This window comes from Bombus pascuorum, chromosome 7 (genome assembly GCF_905332965.1).
Source record: "Bombus pascuorum chromosome 7, iyBomPasc1.1, whole genome shotgun sequence".
In the NCBI taxonomy this organism is placed as follows: domain Eukaryota; kingdom Metazoa; phylum Arthropoda; class Insecta; order Hymenoptera; family Apidae; genus Bombus; species Bombus pascuorum.
In genome coordinates, this window is record NC_083494.1 from 15,193,616 (window position 1) to 15,221,541 (window position 27,926).

The window sequence follows — 27,926 nt, forward strand, 5'->3', positions numbered from 1 at the left end:
TACATGTATAAACGAAACTTTATTTAAATTTTGTTATATCCTAACATAATCGAAGAAGTAATAAAAGGTTCAAAATCTCGAAGATAAAATATAAACTATATTCTTTAATTACGTATATTTTGATTATCGATCAAACAAATAGTCTACTATATTTTTATTAAGACACGTTTCTATGTATCGAAATTTCATGGTCGTTTCCTGTTAGTGCCGCCATTTAACAATTTGCTTCTAGCACCATCTTTTTGCTACTCTCTTTCCGGTTGGCTTTCGGACAAAGCTCGTTTCTACTTCGTTCAGTTTTCCTTCAGTTTTCCAAAACTTGACATATTATTGTAGGAAGAAAGGTAAAATAAGTTATAATACAAAGTAATTAACGTACTTTATATAATATTTACATGTATATTTATATACATGACGTACTTTAATTGAACTCTACGATATTGTTGCTACAATACACATGTGGAGTAAACCTGTACAATATTTGTATTGTTGACAATTTTTGATTACGATGTCTGTTTCAGATGCCATCTGTAACGCTTAAAGACGTTGACCAGCACAAATTCGTAAAAGCTTTCGCAGCCTTTTTAAAAAAGTAAGTAATCGTTTTTATATAGACGTAACTAACCTAAAAAATTTTCATGACATAGACGCTTATCATAAATTAACAACAAAATATATATATATACCCATAATTTTTTTAAGTATTATAACTATCGATTTGTTTAATATTTTAGAACTGGCAAGATGCGAGTGCCAGAATGGGTTGACATTGTAAAATCTGCACGTTTCAAGGAACTTGCCCCGTACGATCCAGATTGGTACTACATTAGATGCGCGGCTTTAGTTCGTCATATTTATATTCGTAGTCCAATTGGTGTCGGAGCAGTAACAAAAATCTTTGGAGGACGCAAACGCAATGGCACCCATCCCAGCCACTTCTGCCGATCTGCAGGTGGTGTTGCCCGTAAAGCTCTTCAAAGCTTGGAACAACTGAAACTCATTGAAAAAGCTCCGCTGGGTGGACGTAAGCTTACCAGTCAAGGTCGTAGAGATTTAGATCGCATTGCTGCACAAGTGAAGGCAAAAAGCAAAAAACAACTCAAACTACAAGAGACTCTTGTTCTTTAACTTTTCTGTTTCTATAATAAAAATGAAAAAATTGTATTTTGATAGCTCTACTTGTGTCCAAACCTTATTTGCTTTACTTTAATTTAACTCTTGGTAATTTTAAGTTAAACATTGAATAATCAAAGTAAACTTCGATAGAAACGTGTAATTATATTTGGTGCCTGATGCTACAATTTATTTCTGAATACTTGTTACCGTACTCTTAATCGTCGTGTGTTTGTAAAGCTATAATGATCTATTCACAAATCAGAAAAGGTAATTACAATAATAAAACTTGGACATACACCTGAGTATACATATATTCACATTTCTACAAATTATAAGATTTTTAGTGTTACTATATCTATGATTCTGAAATAACATTGATACAACAATATTAATAAATAATTAGATATATTCTACATTATATATCTAACACGATATATCTTTGTAACGTCACAAGCAATAAATCAAAACAAATTGGAACGGAATTAATTTGCTGAAAATCACAATAACGTCGCAAGATGACAGCACCAATGAATCCGGGTACAAGCGACCTTCTTCCTAAGCGCAAGCTCAATGGTGAAGGTGCGAGCGTACGCAGCGCCGCCTCAGTGAAACTTAGACCGTGGACGAAAACGTTTCGGCACCGATCAGGTTGATTTTAGATCGAGTGGCGAGTAGGTGTAAAGGGATTTTTCTGGGACGCAGCCGCGTACGCGCGTGAAAGTGTGTATGCAACGCGAGCCGCGCGAACCAAGAAAAGGTGCGAACTATGTTTCCTCGCAGTCAGTGCAGGAAACTCCGATCAAGCAAAATGTTAAAGAAATAATCGTGTCGCGCAAGTGTCTCTCGCTGGTAGAGAAGACAGACGACCGTGTGCTTGAATTTTCTTTCTCTCTTCTCCTCTATTCAACCCCCTTCCCTCTCCTTCTTCTCTTTGTGTCCTTCCCCCCTCCCGCGGGCGCTCCTCTCTGGGTCCGTTCGTCGCACCGGGACGACGTTTACCGTGCGTCACGGGAAACGGCATTGGGAGGAGACAGAAGGTGACAGCCCTCCCGCGGAATTTATGGTGCGCACCGGAGAAACGGTGAAGTGAGTGGTGTTGACGAGTGAAGTGAGTGTGTAACGGCACTAACAGTGCTAGACCGGTGACAAATTTCGGGGGCTCCCCACAATTTTGGCCAATATAGGTAAAAAGAGGGAAAAAATGCCGGGCCTAATCGCCGTAAGTGAGTTCGTCGAGGAGACGAGGGAGGATTACAATTCGCCTACGACATCCACCTTCGTCTCGCGGATGCCACAATGCAGACAGACAATCACATCCCTCGAGGAGGTACATTCTCGCTTACATACATACACGTTCCCTTCGTTAACGCTAGAACCATCATAATAGACGAAATGTTCGATTTCGATTTGCTACAGTTTTACAATCTCTCACATTTAGAACTGGCCTGTGGACTTTTATGCATTTATAAGAAATTTAATGGTGCAAGAATACGAACACGGACACGGACAAATGCGTAAAATATCGAAAATATAACACTCGTTGTAATTCTTAGTGACTACGACAATTCTCTACCAATAATTCTCCTTCTGTCTTAAATGATACTCGTCAAAATATGAATTTCCGCATAAATATCCGCAGTCTATTTTGTAATAGTGGATTTTTCAGGATTTTTAACGATATATATCTATCGGTTGGAACTCTTCGATACAGGTTTAGTTATAGTCTAGTTATAGTTCTAGCGTTAAAGGAATTGAAGTACATTTTTTGTCGACCATCAAAACCTATGTTGAAAAGCGTATATCCAACGTAACCTTACCGAGGTTTCTGATCAGTACGGTGGTCGAGCGCGTGTTCTAATGCGTGGGCGTTCCACAATTACATACTTCATGGGTATGCCTTACCTATGATATCCACTAACACTATTGATGTAACGATTTTTCGATGCAACACGCATCGCATTAACCTCTTGCGAATGTCTTTCGATGCTGCACGCAACTTCTACCGTGCTCTCTCTTTCTAGCCTGCATCTCTCGCGCAGTTTCCACGTATCGATGATGTAAATGTCGCTTACGGTCGATTCGCGACTTCCAGTTCGGGTAATGCACGCAGACATGCCGTCATTGCTGTATTTCGTTCGCGTAAGTCTTCCTATAGAGGAAAATAATGATCCGCAAGCAATTTTCAACGCCCGACACGGCCATCGACGAGTCGTTTTAGACCCAAGGATCAATTTTCTTTCATTTGTACAACTTTTCATGAGATTTCTGGTCTCACTTCGATCGGTCGTATTTCATAGATATTTTCAAGATATTTGTTTACTTATTTATTTAGAGTAATAGACGGTCGTGTAATTGTCCGTTACACGGCAAAAATTCTTCATAATAACGCTGGAACCAAAACTAAAGCTAAAAAGATAAGGCAATAACGGAACAATACAAAACACGAGTTTTATGCTAGCAGATAAGATAGATTCGCTTGTATATAATGGCGCGTATATATGTATATATATATGTATATAATGGCGCGTATATATGTATATAATCTACACATCGATATGTAAAATTTGATTAGTTTTATATAAATGTGAGAAAGATTTTGGAAGATTTCCTCGTACAATTAATCGATCCAGATATTCATCTAAGAATTAAAGATATTTATTGAATTTAAAACAAATGCGTAAGTTTCCTGTTTCTTGATCGAAGGTAGAGAGATTTCTACATAGTAATAAACATTCAAAATTACTATATATATACATATATATTTAATTAGATAAATGTTACAATCGTAAGGCCTAAAGAGGCTCGTCGTAAGTATTTTAGCGCCGTGCGCCGTGTTAATGGCACTGGTGCACGCATTGAATCGTTCGAATTACCGGGATCCAGGAATGTTTATACGTATATTTTCTCGGGCACCGTGTATACGGTCTGCTGATCGATGATAGTGTATTTTCGCAGTATTACGTGCTCTTACGAGCAAGGCGTTACATCTATGGCCGGACTTTGAGTCAGATTAATTAAGAGGATAACGCAAGGTGCGTCTAGGAAACGCGTGGAATAAAATAGAAACGTTTCGTTGGAATAGAAGGCGTCCGGTGAACGCGATTCATGCAGATGCGGCTAATAGATCTTTTGTAACAACGAATCGTCGTAATATGGCAACCGTAATTATCGCCGAAGAATGTTATTGCGCGTGTCTTTCGTAATTTAACAGGCATCGTAATTCTTGCGGATAGTGCTGCTTGGCTGAAATAACGTGTACGTATATCGGTGGCCAAAGTAGTCGAGAACCGTTTCCAAGTTGCTCGAGGTCGTGAAAATTTTCACCGATGGCTGCTGCTTAAATCGAAGCGCCCATAGCGTCTCGTCGCACTAACCTTAACGACGAGCCATATTCTTTCGACTATCCACCATGTTTGTTTACTTACCAGTTGCAACTTTTTTCACGAGTTCTCGATCGGTAATATTTTTGACGTTGTCCATAAAATATCGGTATTATATGTATCGTTGCAAATCGCTTATTAATCGTTAATATCATCCGGAATCTTGTTTACTCGCAAGGTCCTTTTTCCTCGCGTTATAAAATATTACGTTTACGTTTGCAGGAAAATGTATGCATAACACGATAAACAAACAACGCAAAATATTAACGCATTAACGTGTGCTGAATACCTATTAACTCGATATCGATATTACATGAATTATTAAATATTAGTCTTCGTACCAAATATCGAAAATAATATTTAACTTTATTTCATTGTATATTAAGAAAAATTGAGAAATTAATCGATCGAGTAATACAAGAATGTACATCGATTTAGACAAGCAAAAGAGATAACAATGAACGTACAATTTTAAATTAAACGTTAACGGATTTATAACAGATCGAGATATATAAAGTATTTTCTATATAACTATAACTTTCGAATTTTTTAATTTTAAGCTTTATAATTTTTAATACATTTAATAGATTAGATACAGCGTACGCTTGTTTACAAACAAAGAATGTTACATGTTGCGAGCGAAAAATGTATTTTCTATTAGGCTGCAGCAGAATTTGTTTATCAAAGTGAACTGGGTCGATCTGTGCATACGTATCGCGTTTCGATTAGTTCGCATGGCGTTTAATTACAATCAGTAAGGAGTGATAAGGCGAACGTTATCATTGCGACACCTCTCCTTTACATATTATCGAAACGTGGGCGTATTTTGTAACACACGTAGATAGGAAACTTGGCGCGGAAAGTGTGCCGTGCGGTCGGAAGTAGAATTTATGCATGGAATTACTAAACCGAAGTTTCTTTTCACAAAGGAACACTGGCTGAGGCTAGCGTTGATTTTAAAGTCGATAGCGCGGAATTCTCTCCGTCGATAAACACTTGTACGGAAATTATAACGATGCATTATGCAAAGTAACGTAATTATACATTTATACGTATAACGCGATCCCAAGCTCGATTATAAATTCCCTTCTTAAATTATTTATCCGAATTAAAGAACGACAGAAGAAACGATCGCAGACGTATAATCGTTTATATTAAAATTATAATTACACTTATATTTCATGTATACAGCATTTACATATAGCGTAATGGTATCCATGACTTTTCAACTGTTTCAAGGACACCTTGTTTATCTTTTCGCGTAAACAACAGGGTAATATTAATTCTATGTCGTTCGATTCATCGACACGATTAATTCACGGAATAATAATAACGCAAATAGAATAAGTATTCTTCGTAACGTATAATAATAGAGGCAAGAATGATGGCATGGCTTCCAGTAATTTGGGGGGATCACTTACTCGAACCACTTTCTCGCACGCTACAATATTCGATATCATAAAACTTTCGATGACCCGAATACGACAGTTATAAAATAATCAGAAACTATTCGTAGAATTGTTTCTTCGTTGCTTCATAGTGAAATTTCGGGTGATAGCAGCAGCAGTAGTAATAGTAGTAGTAGTAGTTTATTTCAGGATTTGGCGGAGAAATAGGAATTTGGTTGCAAAACTTGCAGAATGTAAAGTATACGTTACACGCGATATTTCTGTCACCCCTTTCTTCTACGGCAATTTTTTTTTTTTTTTAATAATTATACGTTGACTTTATTTTTTTTCTTTCTTTTGTAAATATATATTACAAATATATTTTTTTAAACAATTATATGTTCGACGAGCATAGTCTGTTTGGAGGTTTAGTTAGCAGAAAGAATGAAATGAAATGGTAGAGTAATAGATGCAGCAGAACGTTATTATTTTCTATGTATATTGTTCGTTCTAGGAATATTCTTGAAACGAAACTTTTAATTTAATTCGTACCTAGTTTAATTTATGCACAAGCATAAAATGGAAGCTAATAGAAATACGTATCTATAAATAAAATTACGGACGATCAAATTATCGCAATATGTGGTACAATAGCACATTGTTATCGTGACAATAAATAATGCTCCCCCCTGACATTCATTTATTACAGTCAATAAATCAGCAACGAATACTATACTGTTTAGCGTAATCTGAGAGTCACGAGTGCATTTATTCAATCTATTCGTTTTCTTTATCTCGTGTAAAAATGTTATTTAAAAGTAGCTCTGTATAATAAGAGGTTATGGTGAAACAGTATCGAATAATGTTACGCGTACTATTTTCACTTAATATACGTACGCTAACAGCAGATTAATTTTTCATTTATTATATTTGTAATTGAAGTTGAATAAACAAAATCGAATATGTTTTCGAAATTTCTCTAAAATTACGAAGTTTCGCATATCGAAATAATTAAATAAATTAATATCTATATCGTTAGTATCTCGTCGAGTAGTTCACGGTAGTTTATCAGTGTTTGAAATTTTTGATCGATTTGTAACAATATGAGACAAATAACAATATTAAAATAAAGAATACAAAATATATAATAAAAATAAATTAACGACTAAAAAATCACCTTCCTAGGGATGCGATAGATTATCGATAGATATAGAAAAACTTGCTAAAATTCGTGGAATTATCCGATTTTGGATATCGTCGTTTCAATTAATCGCGATAATCCTTTTATCAATTGAGAAAAACCTTCTTCTTTTTTATCTAACTCGCAGTTTACTTAAGGCATAACTTGGGAATAAAAATGCTTCCGAAGTAACACAAAAGGATTTAATTTTTAAGAATCAATTCCGTTACTTAATTCCATTTTATTCCTAGTTTAATTTTATCGATTAAAGAATAATACGAAAGAATAGAACCTCGCTACAGCTTTTTTTATCCGTAATTTTATAATTACATTCTATAGAAATTGCTAAGTTTTGTAATCAATACTGTGAAAAATCAGCAAACGCTTGTACGTTTCTAAGCAAAGAATAGAATTAACGAGGCTACTTAGAATTAAAGAGATGACAAGATATCTAAAAAATATTTTTTTCAAGATTTGTATTTTTGTTGATGGCGTTTTTAGATCATTTCTTAAAATTCATTTCTTACTGCGCTATCGATATCGTGGTATTTTATTACTGTACAATTGTACCGATCAGTTTGTTCGTGTCCAGTTTTCGACCCAAAGCACTGTAATCTGACAAACTGTAATCATATTGGTGGTTTTCTCTGATAAGCAAAGCAAATTCCGGTCGCAGGAGATTATATTAAAACCTGTTAGTAGAATATTTACACAAGGGGCATGTATATGGAAAAGAGAAAGATAGGAAATATCCTGCGATAAATATCGCGTTTCATTATTAAGAAATACCAAAAAATGTTAGAAATATTTGTATTAAAAATATCATTACTATCTATATCGTAATATACTTGGCTATACCTCAACGTATTAATTTCCTAAACGTTAAAAATTGATTTTTCAATTTTTAATTTTGATCAGTGGCGAAGTACACCGGGTTAAAGCGTAATCTCGTCGAGTATATCGCGTGTGTTACTTTTGCCTCGGTCGAAAGTCGATATCGGGTGCACTCGTACCGCAACGGGTCACTTTTACGGTGCAATTCGACTTGGTGCTTTCTTGCAAATTATACTCAACCGCTTCCGTCTGCTTTGATGCGCCAGCAGCTTCCGGGTCAGTTCGTTTTCTCCTGCTTCTCCTTAACGATCCGAAGGACTTCCCGCAGGTTGCGTGCACTCGCCGGAGCAATCGCTTTTTTCTCAACCGAATCTTTTCTTTTTTTTTTTTCTTTTTTTCTTTCTTCCTTATTTTTCCTGTTTTTTTTTCAACGTGCTATTGCGAATAGATAGAGTTCAAAGAGCAGAAAAATTCTCTTTCGATCGAAGCTACATAAATTTATTCTATTTTAAACTATTTAAAGATTGTCGAAGAAACGTGCTTGCGTTGCAGAAACTCGAACGATACACCTCGTTCGCGACCTTTTTCGATCACATTACATCGTGCAATTGTATCAAATGTTCGATGACAAAACAGATATTTCAGTGGCGAATATTACGTCTGTGCAGCGCACTACTTCAACACTGTACGAAGAAGTTCAATCTATTTAAACCTGTAAATCAAGCAACATTAGTAGGCCAATAAGAAGTGTTCATCGCTAAGCAAACATTAAATGGTCACCTTCAAGTGCCTTCAACGTATGCATGCTCCGATTGCCTCAGCTTGAATCACGTATTACGCCTATCTACCATAAAAACTGACGATAACAAGATGATCTCACTAGCTAGTAGCTTGCTAATAGGAATAATCTCTTTTCAGCTAATTTCGCGAATCAATCGGAATATTGGAAAAGATAGAACAAAAAGACTCGATTTGAAAAGCCTGACGCGAAAGACGAGTAATTCTATTGCGTGCTGAAATTTCAATTTTAATCTACAGGGTGTTCCGTTTGACTTCGAAGATGGCGAAACATCTTACGAGAGATTGAGGTTAGGAACAAATCATTCTTAAGCCTTTTTGTACAAGCGGAAATCCATTTCTTTGGTTTTTCTCGTACACGTTTGATAAGAGATAAATCGGAAAAATTAACGAGATACGTTTATTTCCATAGCTACTCAATCAAAGTTTTCCAAACCGAATAGAGAACAGTTTTTTCATCGCTGAAATTCCAATTTTAGTCTACAGGGTGTTCCGTTTAACTTCAAAGATGGCGAAACATCTTACGAGAGATCGAGGTTAGGAACAAATCATTCTTGAGCCTTTTTGTACAAGCGGAAATCCATTTCTTTGGTTTTTCTCGTACACATATTATAAGAGATAAATCGCGAAAATTAACGAGATACGTTTATTTCCATAGCTACTCGATCAAAATTTTCCAAACCGAATAGAGAACAGTTTTTTCATCGCTGAAATTCCAATTTTAGTCTACAGGGTGTTCCGTTTGACTTCGAAGATGGTGAAACATCTTACGAGAGATCGAGGTTAGGAACAAATCATTCTTGAGCCTTTTTGTACAAGCGGAAATCCATTTCTTTGGTTTTTCTCGTACACATATTATGAGAGATAAATCGCGAAAATTAACGAGATACGTTTATTTACATACAGTGCTGGACAAAAGTATTGGCACAGCAAGATTGTTATGATACAAATGCTTATAACTATTAAACAAATTGATTTAAACAAAAAACTTTTTGACGTATTTATTTATTATCTATCCTAGTTTATTACATAACAAGAGCAACAATATAAATAAAATAATACGCAAAATAATAACAAAAATATATTTTTTGAACATTTTATGGGTGGACAAAAGTATTGGCACAGTAGAATATTTACGCTTATAACTAATTACATAATAAACTTCTAATATTTTGTTGGCAGTCCTTTTCTTTTAAGGACTTCCCGTTAGTCTTTTATTATAACACTCGATCAGTGAAACTGGAGACTTCAGTTATTAAACAACAAAAAACCAAGAAAGAGTAATAATGTCTAGAAAAACGAAAGAAACCACAATTGAAGAAAGAAAAATAATATTAAATTTATATAAGATGAATAAATCTTACAACGAAATTGCACAAATCATAAACAGAAGTCGTTTTACTGTGCGTTCAGTCATAAAACGCTTTAAAAGTGAAGAAAATCTAGAGAATCAAATTAGGAGTGGTCGCCCTTCTAAGGTAACAATTCGAGAAAAAAGGAAAATCGTAAATATTGTAAAGAAGGATCCAAAAACTAATTCGACTGAAATTGCTTCGATGTTAAAAGCTGAGTGTGAAAAAGAAGTAAGTACCAAAACTGTACGTAGGGTATTGAAGGATGCCGGTTATTCTGCCCGTGCAGCACGAAGAAAGCCCTACATCAGTAAAATAAACCAAAAGAAAAGAGTGGAATTCGCGAAAGAGTTTGTTACGAAAGATACTGATTTTTGGGAAAAGATCATGTTTTCAGATGAAAGTAAGTTTAATATTTTTAAATCTGACGGCAGAATATTAGTATGGCGAAAACCCAACACAGAGATGGACGAACTGAATCTGCAAGCCACCATGAAACATGGGGGTGGTGGTTTAATGGTGTGGGGATGTATGGCATCATCGGGTGTAGGAGAACTTATATTCATTGATGAGATAATGGATAAATATGTATATTTAAATATACTCAAGCAAAATCTTTTGAAAAGTACTCAAAAATTAAACCTCCCCAGGGATTTCTATTTTCAGCAGGATCGAGATCCTAAACATATGGCGTATATTGTTCGTCAGTGGATAATATATAATACTGCCCACACATTAAACACACCACCTCAAAGTCCCGATATGAATCCCATTGAGCACGTGTGGAACGAATTGGAAAAAAGAATTAGGAAACATAATATCACAAGCAAGTCTGAACTGAAGAAAGTTCTTCTGCAGGAATGGAGCAATATTGTACCTGAATTCACTAAAAAATTAGTCCACTCGATGCCCAGAAGATTAAAGGAAGTCCTTAAAAGAAAAGGACTGCCAACAAAATATTAGAAGTTTATTATGTAATTAGTTATAAGCGTAAATATTCTACTGTGCCAATAGTTTTGTCCACCCATAAAATGTTCAAAAAATATATTTTTGTTATTATTTTGCGTATTATTTTATTTATATTGTTGCTCTTGTTATGTAATAAACTAGAATAGATAATAAATAAATACGTCAAAAAGTTTTTTGTTTAAATCAATTTGTTTAGTAGTTATAAGCATTTCTATCATAACAATCATGCTGTGCCAATACTTTTGTCCAGCACTGTAGCTACTCGATCAAAGTTTTCCAAACCGAATAGAGAGCAGTTTTTTCATCGCTGTAATTCCAATTTTAGTCTACAGGGTGTTCCGTTTAACTTCGAAGATGGCGAAACATCTTACGAGAGATTGAGGTTAGGAACAAATCATTCTTAAGCCTTTTTGTACAAGCAGAAATCCATTTCTTTGGTTTTTCTCGTACACATATTATGAGAGATAAATCGGGAAAATTAACGAGATACGTTTATTTCCATAGCTACTCGATCAAAGTTTTCCAAACCGAATAGAGAACAGCTTTTTTCATCGCTGAAATTACACGAAATGAATTTTTATTCGATCGACGTCGTTAGCCTCGACGATGCGTTTTTGTCCCTCACGATCGATGTCTGTCGAGCATCGGTACGTGTATCAGTTACGTTTCGTACAATGTCAAACGGTCGGTCGATCATTCTGCAGTCACTCGGCAACATAACACTAACCTTACCAGAACCGGTCAAACGACCAGTTTCAAAATTTAATCTAAAATTGTACGTTCGTCGTTATCTATTTCGTTCGTCCTTCGTGTAAATTTTTATATCGATAAAAATCGATTAATCGAACAATACAAGAATTGTCATAAAGTTAGACGGATAAAAGAAACAACGACGAATGTATACAATCTTAAACTACGTTTCAGAAGCGGTCACTTGATCTGGTAAAGTTAGCGTTAGAAAGTAAACATCTAATTCTGGTAAACGTACGCCTATGCAAACAAAGATCGTAGCAGCCTTTAAGTCTCGCTACGATAAACAATAAAACATGTATACGTAGAGATTACGATCTTACGACAAATATAATCTGTTTTCCAATAAATGTGACCGACAGAAGGCTTCTAAAACGATTACGACGATGTAACCGATTCTTCGTGCCATCGCTAGTTTTACGTCGAATCTTGCTGCTCGTGTCTGACGATTTAAAAGTTGAACAGTCAGCCGGCACGGAACTCGCCTAACCCAGTATCGTCTTCGTTTACTCTTGACCCTGAGTGGGCCGTGTAAGTCACCCACTTTCCCGCTTTAGCGGCGCGACTTACGACACTGGCGCGCGCGCCATCAAAATTTACGTTCCGCCCGGCTATTTTCGATGCGACGCGACCGCAGTCTATTCTCGTTTGCGTCGAACGACGGAAGGAACGCCGCTCTTCCGTCCCTGTTTCGCGATCCTCCGTCGTTTTCTCCGGCCGCGCCGTTCCAGGAAAACTACGCACCCGCCGTTTTCCAGCCGCTCGATCTCGTAACCGCATGCCGCGGAGCTCGGTCGCCCGTGACGAAAACTTCAACGCGATGACTTTCTTCGCGACGCGCATTCTCAAACGTTGCACCGTCGACTTCCGCTTCCCAGGTAAACCGTGGATTCGATCGCGATCGCCAGGGAATTGCGTTTCAGCCGGGCGAATTCAGACGGAATTTTCATCGGTCGATTCGTGACTTTTTCTTGAAATTTACAGAGTTCGTGAGGTTTGCGGAGTAGCAACGGTGCGTCGTCGACGTCTTTCAGGAGGAAAGTTAGCACGCGCGTACGGTTTCCCCTTTCAGAAGCTTTACGACGCGTTACGAGGCATTTTTAGGGCTGTTGCACGCTCGTAGCTACGAAGTCTCGCGTTCCTGGATCGCTCGATCCAAGTACGCGGATCAGTTTGCGATTCTCGTGGCTTACCAGCAACGAGATCAGAAAATTCTCTTTACATTTTTCGGCGGCAACGTTGGCCGATCGCGTGTAACGTTCCGCCTGTCGCTTATGCGTTTCCAGATAGACGCGGTTATCTTACAAAATCGCGAACAACAAGCTTAGAGGAGAGAGTTGATTTTCCACGTCTCCGCGAAGAAATCGCGGACGTGCAGTCTTCGAATAAAATTCTGTTCGTACGCGGGAAGAAATGCGTTGTAAAGTTTCTTCTTTATTGGACCGCGTGGGGAGGGGAATCGAGGACAAAGTTGCATTTGTAAGTGACCTGTTTCTTCTTATTTAGGCTTTGTGCATGGAAATCTTCGTTATCGATGATTGGCCATAGCTTATATGTGTGTACGTAGTTGGAAAGTCATACAGTCGAGTACCTACGCTTCGTAAATTGCACAATCGTATTTCAATATTACACCGTTAGATCGCCATCGAGCAATTTATTTATAGCCATCGGTTGTTTCTGCTTCTCTCATCGTCCTCTTACACGTTCAAAATTAATGTAACGCACGATGGCTGGCAAAACTACTGCAACCTACTTGCCATAGGAAATTTTGCTGTCCGCGTTATTTTCAAATTTCATTCGCACCGTAGCTAGACACACAGCGCAGGTATCGTGATTGTCTTGATTGAAGAAACCAACTTGGAAATTTGCAGATGTGGAAATTACCAAATATTTATCGCGAACATATGTTTGGTAAAAAATTACTGTACAGCGTATAATAATAATATTGACTTGGCAACTAAGTGATTGCGGATTTTGCCATTAAGTGGCATTGACAAAATCCGCAATCACTTAATTGCCAACCCAATATTATTAATAGATAATCGATCGTTTAAATTTACTTTGACGATGCCTGAGAAATATATATATATATACGTAGCCGTAGTTGCATTAGAAATATGTTATATTGTATTTACATTTGCAAAAGTAGAAGAAACCTAGTTAAAGATTTAACTCTGTTTTATTAATTTTTAATTTCACAATTAGACGAATCTTTCGTGTAGAATACGATTCTCAATTACTTTGCTTAAATCGTTCGTTGGAAAACTGATAACCAGATTTGCAGATAAATTAAAATATAAGTTTCTCAAACATCGAAGCTTCACGGTAGGCTTCGGCATAGATAAGCTTGTAGCGGTTAAAAGAGAGAAAATACGCGTATTATGCAAGGTTTCTATTTCTTGGAAAGTTTAAATTGCAAATTCTATGATTCACTATACGCGAGTAGGCTGATACTCGTAAGCTAGCTATATTTAAACATTTTTTATTTATAGTCCGGCGTAAAACGTTCGAAAAAAGTCACGTTGTATATCGCGTAGATCTCAAGTTGGAATTTACATTTGCATCTTATTATTTTCGTAAGAAACGAACGCGCGAAGTTCCATTTTCCAAAGATGCCCACGCTTTTTTTAAACAAACAAAAACAATAAAACTTTGAAGAATTACCTTTGTGTTTCTAAAAATGACGTTTCTACATCTACGCGTTGATAATGTCGATCTAAGATACGGTAACATATTTTTCCTCTAAAATCTGTCGAAGAAGATATTTCGAAGAAATAAATGTGTTTTTATCGCATCGCTCGTTCTACGTTTTATCGCCTTATACTTGCGTAATGTTCTGCAATTTGTTAGACTAACATTTTACAACATTTTTTTAGCGTATTAATATTAGAAAAAAAGTATGCCGTATCTTACGTCGTTATGGATCATTTAACACGATTATGCAATATCTTCCGAATGCTTGATTGACGATAAACGAATGTAAATATCCTCGTTCAGCTTCTTTCCTACTGTATCGAAGACACTGGTACATATCGTAGGTTCCTTGAAACCGATAAGATTGCCAACTCAGCTTTACGATTCTTTATCTTATCCGGTAAACCGATACGCTTATTTTAATATCTAACTTAATTAGTGTATACAATGTGTATATACGTACATGCTTAACCTTTTGCACTCGGGGACTTTTTCGGTGGGGCGTAGCAGCCACTCCGTATGGTTTAGCGTATACGTAACGCGTGCCTTACAGTTAGCGTCAAATGATTTTATATAGAAATTAACTTGCAAAAAAAATTATATTCTAATAATTTATCTATATTTACATCTTTGAAAATATGATTTTGTAATATTAATTTCTGTACTTTTTTATGATTATTTATAAAGCATTCACCAAGGTGCGTTCTTATCTCTTTCTTCAATATATCTTCAAATATAATATAATACATTTCAAAATCAAGTTCTTCTTCATTTCAGCTAATTTCACTTCCGAAAACCATTTTTAAGGCTTTCTAAACTATAATACTTCCGCCATGATCGTCGAACCTAAACTAAATTTGAAGACGTTGTCGGAACTGTTTATAAAATAGTTATAGGAAATATAAATAATAAATATAAATAAAATATAATAGGAAATATTCTATCTCCATTTTAAAGCCTAACACTTTACATTTCCTAACAAAGAACATGAAGAACTAAGGAACCAAATAAACAGGGCCTGTCGCTTCTCGCTCGTCACTGCAGTTGCAGCACGGAAGGCCGTGATGACCGAGAGTCGTCCTCGAGTGCAAATGGTTAATTAAGTTCAAATATATTCCGCTAATAGTACTTTTACTAGTACTAAGCTAATACTACTATTACGTTGATAGTACTTTTTTCACGCGACTGCTAAACGAAAAATTTTGTATCGCGAGAGTAAAACGTAGAATCTCTTTGGTTTGGCAACTAAGTGATTGCGAACTTTGTCAATACCATCTAATGACAAAATCCGCAACCACTTAGTTGCCAAGCCAATATTTGACGTTTCGTTGGAAAACAACAAGGGCGCAACGCGGAGATACTTTTTCGTAGCCATCGTAAATGGACCTAAGGCGTATCGGAAATAAGCTCTCTCAGCGTCACGGAAAAACAGGAATTCAATTCCGTTGGAGGCTAACACGGACTGCAGTTAAAAATAAGCTTTCCAGCTAAAGCAAACCCGCGGAATGTTAATTCCCTGCTTTCGATCGGATCCTGCAATTAGCCGTAGCAGACCGGTGATTCCGTAAAACACCAACTCTGCATGCGTTTGATTACAAGCGTATTCTTACTTTAAAAGCGACTCGAAGCTTGCGAGTATTAGATTGATTTGAAAGTTTCTGTTTGGTGGTTTCGCTTTCGAAGAAAAGCAAATCGACTGTACTTTTATTCGTCGAGTTTACGATACAGCGTGCGTACGTATATTTTTATCTTGCCGATTCGTTTATTTTCCATTCTATAAGAGTCTCTTAGTTTTTGTCGTTAGCAGATTTCTATCGATCTCTCCGTTTTTTAAAAAGAGAAGAAATCGATTCGTCGAGTGAAATTTTTGCCAAGTAATTTCTAGATTTTTTACTAAATCGCCAAGTATTTCCATTTATATTTTGCTACTTCCTTGTGTATGTCATCGAGTCACAGATATTTGGCAATTTGTTTCTTCCGTTTAGTTTTTCTCGTAATTTTCCATTTTTACCGTTAGACGATTTCTATCGCTTTCCGCGTATCTCGTCCTTGGAAAGAAAATCACGGAAATTACGAGAATGTACACGATTTAATCGAATATCTTCGTACACCCGACAGTTGGAAAATTTGTAACGCGATGCAATAGCAACATCGTGTTTATAATATTACATGCGTTGTCCGTGTTTTATGAACTTCCCTTCCGCGTTAAAAATAAACGTTTATTTTTTTTCAAAGGGTTCAGGAATATTTTCACCGCTATTTCCATAATTTATAACATCCCCTTAGCCTATTCACGACAAGACACCTACCCCATCTGTCTAATCTTTTACCTCGAAGCTTACTTGTTCCAACGAATCTCTTCGAATTTCCAAATTGACCCAAAAACTTGCTTAAAAAATTCTATTTATATGTAATAAAAAACCCATCTCTTAGCTATCTTTTGAGTAATTTTTTAACAATTGTTACTCGTCTAAAGTAACAAAACAATATGGTTATTTATTATATTCGTTCGATAGTAAAATACGGAATAAAATTGAAAACAGAACTTTCCAATTAATCTGATATACATATATATAAAACTAAATAAACATTGAAAAAATTATTAAGCAAAGAAAGATAAAGCGACAAATGTTTTGGAAAGAAACTAAAACGGCAAAGATCAAAATTAAACGATTAAAATTTCAAGAAGAAAAGTATCCGGCAAAACCATCGCGTGCCACGTTTAACGTTTTCCTTTTATAATTTTTTCTTTTTTGTATTCGTCAATCTTTACGTTTGTAACCGCGTCGAAAAGCGTTTTGTCCACCCGATAGAAATACGCTTCGTGTCGGTTCCGGACTCGACGAAGATCCGCGCGAGCGAGCGAGCGAGCAAACGATTTCGAGCGGAAACGCGGCTCGGACTTTCCACAAGATTTTCACTCGAGTGAGGCGTATCGATTGAAATAGTTGCAGGAAGCATGTTGCGTGTGCTTACCCTCAAAGACGGTAGAGGAATGCCGGTAAGCTAATTTCATCGACATGAATTCAAGCAGCATGCTACGTATTGGATTTTGCGTAACCGGTCGTTTACATGTTGCCGACACATTAACACGCTCCAGATAATTTTTTGATAATTGTTCAACCGGCTCGAGGGGTTCTTTGATACCGCGGATTCTTTCCTCGATCGTCTTCTTTTCCTCGATTTTATATTTACGCGCTGTCTATATATAACGATCGTTACGTATAAATATTTCGTTGATCGTCATCGTCGTCGTCGTCGTCGTCGTTGATCGTTGTCGTCCCATTACATCCTTCTTAAGGTACGTACAGTGTGCTGCGTGTAATTACGGACGAGGAAAAGCACATTTTCCGTCTCGTTTCTTCGATATTCCCGGAGAAGTCACCGATCGTTCCAACGTGGATACGTCGAACGAAATTATTTTTGCAAAGGGTAGATTTAATTGCTGCCTCTCGTAATTGAGACGAAAGATAAAAGGACGATTTTTCAGCGTAACAATGCTTCGATTCGTACAGCCGCCAGAACGAAAAATGGTTTCAACATGTTAAGGTTATTCGGTGTATGTGGAATTAAAGAAACGCGTGGGTAAATTTAAGGGATTGTAAGTATATATATTGTGAATATTAAAGTACAAAGTGTGGAATACAATGTAAGCTGGTCCACATCCTCGCGCTAGCAATGTTACCCTGAGACTAAAAGAACCCCGAAACCAACGTCGCACGTGTACCGCTTATGGTCTGTCATCGACGCATTCTTTTGTCTATGCGCTGTCGATAACCTTAGCGCTTGAGAAAACCGAAGACCAGATGTAGAGTTTTCTTAGAAGAGGCGATCAACTCAACACAAGATTTCGGAATAGAATTATTATCACGACTAGCATCGTGCCCTCGTGTCCGGAGCCGATCGAGAGAACCTGCAGCCAATTCTAGCGAGGAAAGTTTACGATCGAGAGAAGCCATCTATAGGAAATATCGTTAGACTTGAAAGGAAAGAATAAAATCCGCGTGGTGGCGGATATTCGAAAGGAAATTTTGGATAAGTTGGTGGTCAGCGTACACACAGATCGATAAAAGTGAAAGAAGAAAGAAAGATCTATTAAATATCGGACGGAAACGTAATATAATTAACAGCGAGTTTATATGTGTTTTACAGCCAAAGATAAAAATTCAGAAGAAAATTTTCATTCGTTGTACCTTCAGTTTTGTTTCACCTTATAACGCTGAAATTATACAGACGGTTTTGTCAATTTTTGTTTTAATGTTACGGAGAAAATTTCAAAATGGGTTTGAGTTTTTAATTATTTCGCAATTAGACGATAACGTTGAAAAGTAAGACACGCTCTGAGACTAGGAAAATCGTATTCTTCGCGCACATCTCAGCTTCTCGGTTCAGAGAACAAAAGATTTCTTGGCTATCGGTAAAAAGAACAATTATTTGTTTGATATTTAACCCTGGCGTCCTCGTCGTTTCTTCCTCGCGTTTGTATCTCCTTGGGTAATCTTCTTCTTTTCAACTATTCTACTATTTCACTCACGGAAACCGTGGAATACGCAAAGAACACAAGAATTCAATTGGATGGAAAAGTTTCGGATGATAAAATATCTCATCGTTATATCGTTTGTTCGTTTAACTTTGTGTAAATTCTTGTATTATCCGATTAATCAAGTTCTTGTATTGAATTAAATTTTGAATTAAATTTTGAAACCAGTCGTGTTCGACCGGGCTTGGTAAAGCTAGCGTTAATAATATTATCGAAACGTAACATCTATTTCGGGTGATATAGAAGCGAAGAGGACAATAGGATCAACCGAAAATACGGAAGTACCGGTATTTTATCGACGCAAAATTGAGCGTACACGCTCGTATCTGGGGATGATACTACGCGAATAAATACGCATCGATATTTTGTCGCGCAGCATTTGACTTTAACGACAGTCTATAATCGGCGTGGGGTTCGACTAGTTTCCAAATAAAGAAAGACGATTTTGTCGGATTCTGCGGAGAACGGTCGGTAAATAGAAACAGAAGGAAGAGAAACAAACCTTTCGACGCAAGAATTAACCACTGCTACCCATATAAGGTATCAAAGAATATTCAAAGAAATTGTAAGAAAGTCGATACACAAGTACCTCACGCGTTCTCGTTGGAAAATGAGAAATCTGATTTTTAAGCATTTGCCATATCTCCGTCGATAACTGAGAAGCTAACAGATTCGCAGATTTTTTGATTCGTCTGTACACGAAATCGTAACGGAAACTCTATCGATTTGTAATCATCGCTTCCGATATCAATTCGCTACGATCAATTTCCGATATTAATTTTCTTCGGTGAAATCGGTTCTCGTCTCGAATTCGTTCCAATCGTGAAATATAAAACGAAACATCTCGAGTGATACCGATTTCTGCATTAAAAATTCAATCTTGGAAATATCCCAATTACGAATTATACGTATTGTATATATCGTGTGTTAGTTCCAGTACGTTGCATTTTAATATAATAATAATAAATGTCTATAAATGATTAAATCGAACATAGTACGCGCCTGGAAAATTCAAACATTGAAATTCAGCTCGTTCCGACCACCGTGATACATTCCAGCGGAAATAAGCATTTTAATGGAATCAGTGGCGCGGAAATTCTGCACCTGCTCTATCAGCGTTTATTACGCGAAGAAATTTCGCGTTACGTGATTTTTTTACACTTCCATTGCAAACGATGATTTTGAATACGATTTGTCGATGCGAACGCGATTAAATTAAATTTATGTCTCGATGAAAACGTGCGTGATGAGAGATATTTATTACTCTGGTCCTTTTTTAGTTTCCCATTTCCTTTCTTCTTCTTTTTTATCTTTCATTTTACTACAATAAACTAAAACTATTTCGTTAACCATATACATAGTCGCGATACTAATACGTCTAATTTTAACATCTTCTCACAGGAAGTTGTATAATTTAATCCGTAAATTAAATGATTATATCACACTAATAAATCTCCGTTAAACAAGCTTTCGGTATCGATTTATTTTTCTTTGGTTTCGCTCTAGTTCTACGATATGCGCAGGAAATTTGCTGTTTTAACAGAAAGTAAACTCAAAATATATGCGTTAACACCTCCGATGTTATCTAAGATACGCGTACGAATTTGTTAGAAAATCTAATTTCTAAATAACAAAACAGACGTATAGTAGTGGAACGTGTTAATGCGAAACTCGATATCAAACGTCGTGGATTTACCAGAGGTTTGAAAAAATATTCCATCGACGTTTTACTGCTTCCCTGTCTATTGCCTGCAACGCGATATCTTGTTTCCCCGTACGAGCAGAAATTTCAATTTGGAATTTTCGAAATGTCCAATGTGCTTCGTTATTCGCAATTCAGCGTATATACCCATCTCGTACGAAATTTCCGTAGATCGAAAAATTCACGGAATATCGTTGCACGATCTGTTTCATTCACCCTGATTAAAATCTCTGCAAACAGTCGACCGAATGTTGGAAATTCAAAGCGCGCTTCGCTGGTTCGACGAAATATCGAAGCAATTGCGCGTGTAACGTTGTAACCAAATACGCAAAATGGTGACCAAAAGAAAGTTTAAACTTGCGTTTATACGGGTTGCCAGGCGTAACTGGGACAAGCAACAACTTGGAAACCGCGAGAGATAAAAACGAATTTCGTTAGAAAAAATTACTCGCCTCAGTGGCTGATAACTTTGTTTTGGAAAGTGGCCAAACGGAAATTTTTATTGGTCGAACGTAGACAGTCGTACGCCACTTGCTCGTCAACGAAAAATATTCGCGACGGTGCTCGTGACAAATTCTTTAATTCTACGATAACTTTTTTTTCTTCCTTCTCGAAGAATGCACAAACAAACTGGGTTTTTAATTCAACGAATCGCGAACAGACGAATACTGTTTGTTTCTCTTACGAAAATTTGCACTTGGGGGCGCCAACTTCACACACACGCGCGCGCACGTACGCGCGCGCGCGATTATATCCGTAAAGAAACACTCAGCGTTTCGTACGACAAGGAGCGATTGTGCTCATAAACCGGATGCTATGAATGGAAAAATAAATATCCTGTACGGCTTACGCTACGATATATTAAGATATCTTCTTGCCCAGCGTATTTTCCTTCGCGTGCTTTGATACGTCTCGTTGAAAGAGGTCGAGCGTGTCCGCCATAGTCGAAGCATCGCGGTTACCTCCATCAACGTTTGCAAATCGGTCCAGGTAAACGACTCGGATACGAACGACCTACCAAGGTCGCGCGGCCAGGAATTCCTTTCGTTCTTAGTTGCCTCACCTGGTTGTCGCTAGAGAGAGAAAGAGAGAATAGGAGCGAGTAAGAGAAGAGAGGACGGAGAGAGGTCGTGAAGCTGGTTTAGTGGTCTAAAGTGTGCTCGATTCTCTCTGGTCCCTCTACGGTCCTCCAGTGACTCATCTGCTTTTTCGTGTCAACATTTATTGCATGCTTGTTACGAGCCTACCGACCTGCATCTCGCTTTAATTAACTGCTTTCAGATTCGTTTCACGATTTATGGCACGTTTTCTCGTCGATAGGATAGTTTTTTTTTCTTCTTCTTTTTCTGTTTTTCCTTTTTCTTATTTTTTTCTTTTTCTTTTTCTTTTTTTTTTTTTATTACATAATTGTGGTTAGATGTTTGACAAAATTAGCCTGTTAGAGATCGAAGCAGTGAAATAACGCGTAAAACAAGAGCTTTATCGTCGCATATTGATTTTTAGAAATCAATTTAGTCGCGTCGTAATATTCCATTATACATACAGCCGGTTATGAAATTTTGTATTTATATATACTCTTATTTATTTATTTATTTATTTATTTATTTATTTATCGTTCCAATAGAACGAAATGAATCATACGTAATTCAATAAAAAGCAATATAAAATAAAAACTGTAGTGCATCTAGTATTTCCTTATAAGGCGAAAGGATCCTTTCGAATATTCTAATATATTTTTTATTCATTATAATCTTTGCCTCAGGATGGCTCACGATGGTTTCCGGCTTACATCGTATTTGTCATAAAAGATATAACTTAGAAAAAAAAACGAAGCTGGCACCCCGCTGGGGGTAGCCGCCCACATGCTATATTTATTTTTTATTTATATTTTTTTTTTCTTCACCAACGAGATATAACACTTTACCAAATGTCCGCAAGGACAAATTGTAAAATAACCAAAATAAAATAAAAAAAAAAAAAAAACATCGTATTTGCTACTTATCATTAACTCACGTGCCGATATTCTACGGTGTAGAAACGAATTCTTCGCGATTTTTGCGTAAGGATAGGAAAAACTTACTCGTACGTCTAATACATACATGAAATGTTACATACGCTTGTAGAACTTTGCGTGTAAATAGCATGCGAGACAATGAGATCTGTGGAACGCCGTGGTGTGCAAATATCAAATACGAGTTTCTTTTTTTTAGTTTATTTTGGTTTTTACAATTTGTCCTGAAGGACATTTGGTAAAGTGTTATATCTCATTGGTAATAAAAAAATAAAATAAAAATAAATATAAATATAGCATGTGGGTTGCTACCCCCAGCGGGGTGCCAACTTCGTGTTTGCTAAGTTATATCTTTTATGTTCAAATACGAGTGGCTGCAGATTCGCATGCCCGACGGAAATATCCGCGGAGAGAAAAGCCTATTTTCCTTAACAACCGCTCGTGGTTCTTACGAGTGGAGAGCAAGCTGAAAAAGCTTGTCTGGTTGCTCGCGGCCAGCCTCGTTGAATGAAACACCTTTCTGCGGTTGAATCTCGCTCTTCTGTTCGTGTGGCCCGTTACAACCGAAATGGAAGCTGCCGATGACGCGATTTAATTGCGATTTATTTCCATGGAAACGATCGATTTTTCTAACGTTATTCATTTATTTATTATTTCTTTCTTTCTTTTCTTCTTTCGTTTTTTAATGTATCGATATCTTGAAAATTTGATATCCACGTCTCTTCAAGATGTGTTAGAACGATAAAATGTATCGAGAAAGTTCGATTGTAAAAATCCTAAGACACGAATGGCTTAAAACTCTCGATGTGTGGTATATATATTTTACGAAACCCGGGTCGAATTACACTGCCGTATTCTAAGATTCGCCTGACAAAGTGTAACGGTAGAACGTTCCAAGAGTGTTTACATTTGTAAAGACCGGAGACCAGGCTATCGAAGTTACGAAAAATAATATATTTCTATAACGTGCTATAAACGACACATCCAAGAGGATAGTATGTTTTTCTTTATCCAGTGCGGGTAATAGCCTACCATTTATGGGATAATTAAGCACCAGTTGCCCTTACCCACTGAAACGCAAGACAAGACACTTAATAAGTTGAGAGATAATTAATCACACAAACATAAATCATGTAGCCGAACATGGGGATGATGCTGGATCAACTTGGCATACTCTGTTACGTTCACGATTATACGTTACATCGTATTATATTATATGTAATATACAGGGTGTCCTACCTAACTTTAATTACCCTCAATCAGTTAACTGTTTTTGACTAGTGTACTCGTCGTCGCTTATTTATGGTCACACATTTTAGGTACATGTTTTTTAAAGTTTCCAAAGAGATCGCTATAGCTGATCGCTTAATTACTCTACTTAATGCAACGGTACTGTTTTAAGGTTTTATCTTTCAGTAAAGAGAGGAAATGTATGGATGAATGTATAATGGAAATATATTTCTGTAAGTTTAAGTATAGGTACAACGTGTATGCTAAATCCATGGGTCTATTATGGGTATTTATATAATTATGAAAACTAGCCTCGCTGTACCCCGTTGCATTATTTCTGCAAGGCTATGGCATGTTCCTAGGATGGGACCGAGAGGACCTTCATAATGATTTCGCTGAACAATACCCAATGCATTAAGGAGGATTAAGAAAACTAAACATTAGAAAAGATATGGAGTTCTCCTTAAAGGAGTCATTACTAAAGGCAGTTCTCATTAAGGGGACTCATTTCAACAAGTAAAATTGAACGTTTCGGACAAAAGCCATACGGTATCGACAATACCATATATTGTGTTTTTATCTAATTTTGCCACTATCGTATAAGAGGTCTTAAAGGGATTAAAACGACAATAAAACGGACACCTGCAGTCTTTTATTATGTATTCTTACAGTATATTAGGGTGTTTTCGAAAAAATATCACGCCTTTTATGTTATTCTTTTTGTATTACACGGTAGGGGCGTTTTTCATAATGCTGACCACGCTATTATGGCATTGCCGACAGACTCGAGGCTGTAGTTTTTCCTAACAGTTCAGTACAGTCAGTCGGTTCCGAGCGGAGTTAGCAAGAACTTCAAAATTTATATATCGATAGTGGGTGCTACGAGAGATACGTGTTTCCAGTATTCTTTGCAAACGTACAAAGTGCACGATGAGGAACGAAAATTTGAGAAGAAGAGTTACCAGAGATCGTATGGAAAATTTAATAGAAACGTTTGATCTCGCGTGCAAAAACGAGTGTATCAGTAAACGAGGTTCATTGGCTGGGCGCAACGTGGAAACCTGTTCCATCGGTTTATCCCTACAGTGTTGTCGGTGCACGGAGCACGTAAGTGAGGTCAGTTCCGGAGGTGGACCACGTTTATCAATTTCCCTGTACCGGTAGCCAGCCTCGTCGCTTTTCGTAAGTTACAATTAAAGAGCGACGACGCGGCTTTCCGAGACGAAACGCGATTTCTGCATCGTCGCTGCACGTTTGCACGTCGATTGCGTCTAATCTGTTTCGCGATAGAATTTATCTTCCTTGCTTCGTGTTTTTCGTACAATTTTTATTTTACACTCTAACACTGAAACTACCACATCAGTCAAAATGACAGGTTTTTCGTTTTAAAATTCCTATTTCGTGTTACATTTTTCCTCCGCAATTACGCGATAACTTTGACAGCAGTGACTAAAGGAATAAATATAATGAACTTTATTTTTATTCCTTTTCATCTATTCAAAATCAAAATAATTTTCTATCTTACTTCAATGCCAGACAACATGACTGGTACTCGTCAAAGCTTAAAAGGTTCCTACAACCTGTTTACCGATTCCGAATTATTCGTTTTCTTCGTTTCGTCTTCGTCCAGTCCGGAATGATACTTGTTCAAGTATACTTGAAATTATACATTTTCAAACTCGATCTTCTCGAAAACAACAAACATGTTTCTTTTTTACTTTTTCGTCAGAAATCGCTATAATGATCGTATCCGCTCGTACGTGCTATTTGAATGCATCCTGTTTACGCGAAATAGACCCACGACGGTTCACAGAGCCTCGGACAATCGAGATTTTGTACGTACGTACGTATCGAAACAAATACTTGCCACCTTACAGTTTCGAACTTTGCTCCACTGAAAGCCCGACTTGAGAAGCTACGAAAGAAACAGCCACTCGACGATAGTCACCCCGCTGGGGGTAGCCGCCCACATGCTATATTATTTTTTTATTTATATTTTTTTTTTCTTCACCAACAAGATATAACACTTTACCAAATGTCCGCAAGGACAAATTGTAAAATAACCAAAATAAAATAAAAAAAAAAAAACTCGACGATAGACTTTCGTAAAGAGATGACGTATCGCTGTGGCGATAGCCACAAAAGTACAAACGTAGGTGCACGGCTCGAATTACAAATTCGCTTTTCAACGTGCAACAGATCGTTCGACGAGGCCAGGTACGCGAGACAAGTTTGTCCAATGCGAAGGGATGCGTTCGATCAACGTTTCTCTCGTGGACGACGAAACTCGAGACTGGAGTAAACAGAGAGAACGACGACGTTCGACAGACGCGGCTCAATTTCGGTAGCGAAATAACTCGTTCGACACGCTAAATGCACGTGCTATTGTCACGTGTCTCGCGCGGCTGGGAAATCCGTATGTACGCGAGCAGGTCGCGTTGTTTTAGGTGCTGCGCGCGTGAAACTAAAATTAGAAAACGTAATCGCGTTTGTCAGCCGTGTTTTAACGGGTGGGAGGTGCCACAAAAAGAGAAACGCGTGCCATGGACACGGTATTTAGTCGACGATAAGAAGTTTTAATCCATTCATACCGCAACCTGGTTCAACGAAATCTGCTCTCTTTAATCTGCTTAAACGCTTAACTCGCCGAGGATGAATCGTCGTTAAACGAACTGCCGTACGTTTCTCCGCTTGTTCCCAATCTTTTGTTTTTTTATTTCCTCCCCTTCGCTTCTTAACGTTTTATATCGTTACGTACGTACAATGTCGGATATCGTTGAATGAACGACGGTTTAAATAGTTGCTTGGAGAGAAAGAGACAGTGAGACGTTTGCCGTTAAACGCTAACTTTACCAGGCCCGGTGAAACGACCGGTTTCTAGATCTCGTTGTAAGAATTTGCATCGAGTTAGACGAAGAAAAGAAGTAACGATGAACGTACGATTTTTAATTAAATTTTGTAACCGGTTGTTTCACCGGACCCGGTGAAGCTGGTGTTCAGAGTTCAAAGAGAAAACGAAAGTAGATTAGTTGTTACTCGGACAAGCCCAAATACGCTGTATTAAAATAACGAAATTAATTATTTACAAATATAACGTTACCATTCAAGAGAGATTACCGTGAATTACAATGTGTAATTTCTAACGACGTTTCGTATCCACGATGAAACGAGTAGGTTTAAGAAAAGTAACCACGCTAATTTCACGGTTTTACGACAAAGTGAAACAGACGAGACGAGACCTGAAACTGTCTATATATAATCATTCATCGTCCTATTAAATCCGAACGAGGAACAAAGTTTCGTTCGTAAATAGAACAGAAGCAACGATCAACTTATTTTTGGCATCGTTCAAACGACTTTCGTTCGAAGGTAGAAATTTTTCCCGTACCAGGAAACGTGTACTTTTAAGTTTTCCAGATATTTGCAAATCGGCAATCTTTTTCTTACATACTTCGCCATTCTATAAAATCTACAAATCGACGTACGCACACGTCTCTCGATAAAAGTTTCCCATAACAAGCGTTCAAATACGTTCGCGAGTCACTGTGCGTTTAATATTTAATTTCGTACGATGTTTCATACGCGCGTACGGATACGGAAGCTGGCGGTAGAGTCATCGAGTTTCTGTCATTCTGTCTTCTGTTTTATTCAATTTGTTCAGCGACTCTGGCTCGCTTGCTGTACGCGTCGTATGAACAATAGGAACGTTCATCGATCCGAACGTTTCCATTCCAACTTTCCAATTATACCTCGAGTGACGTCTTCGTTCGGCAAACAGCCGCTCTCCGAGATAACGCGCGACCAAAGGAAAGTCCGTCGATTTAATTCTCAGCGTATCGACAAGTCTGTTAAGTCTCGGCTGAACAAATTCCGTTATTATCGACCGAGTTTTCTTGCCGGCCAGGTGTTAATGTTACAAATTTCCTGCCACTATCCGAGCTGGTTCTCTTTTCGCCTTCCAGTCTTTGCGCCAGGCATCTCG

The 27,926-nt window shown here is 37.4% G+C and overlaps 2 protein-coding genes across 11 annotated transcripts in view; both read left to right on the top strand.

Moving 5' to 3' along the window:
• Positions 1 to 244: 244 nt before the first annotated feature.
• Positions 245 to 1,164, top strand: LOC132909325 (small ribosomal subunit protein eS19-like). The gene is made up of 3 exons (XM_060964106.1): positions 245 to 344; positions 522 to 592; positions 735 to 1,164. Exons 2-3 carry the CDS (start codon positions 522 to 524, stop codon positions 1,126 to 1,128), a joined length of 465 nt encoding a protein of 154 aa, XP_060820089.1. The 5' UTR covers positions 245 to 344; the 3' UTR covers positions 1,129 to 1,164.
• Positions 1,165 to 1,695: 531 nt separating this feature from the next.
• The window catches only part of LOC132909290 (arfGAP with SH3 domain, ANK repeat and PH domain-containing protein), a 57,117-nt gene continuing 30,886 nt past the window's right edge, over positions 1,696 to 27,926 (top strand). For 3 of the 10 annotated variants that reach the window (XM_060964035.1, XM_060964043.1, XM_060964044.1), the window contains exons 1-2: positions 12,399 to 12,645; positions 17,410 to 17,462. In XM_060964035.1, coding sequence (XP_060820018.1) covers positions 12,546 to 12,645; positions 17,410 to 17,462 — 153 coding nt within the window. In that variant the 5' untranslated portion in view covers positions 12,399 to 12,545. Of the gene's footprint in view, positions 2,444 to 12,398; positions 12,646 to 13,037; positions 13,247 to 17,409; positions 17,463 to 27,926 lie in introns of those variants that run through there. The other 7 variants (XM_060964037.1, XM_060964046.1, XM_060964040.1 and 4 more) reach the window with 4 other exon arrangements.

Bases quoted from the DNA above. Each gene is read 5' to 3' on its own strand.
- LOC132909325 (XM_060964106.1), top strand. From the start codon at position 522: ATGCCATCTGTAACGCTTAAAGACGTTGACCAGCACAAATTCGTAAAA. The intron at 593-734 runs GTAAGTAATCGT...TTAATATTTTAG, and splicing joins TTCGCAGCCTTTTTAAAAAA to AACTGGCAAGATGCGAGTGC.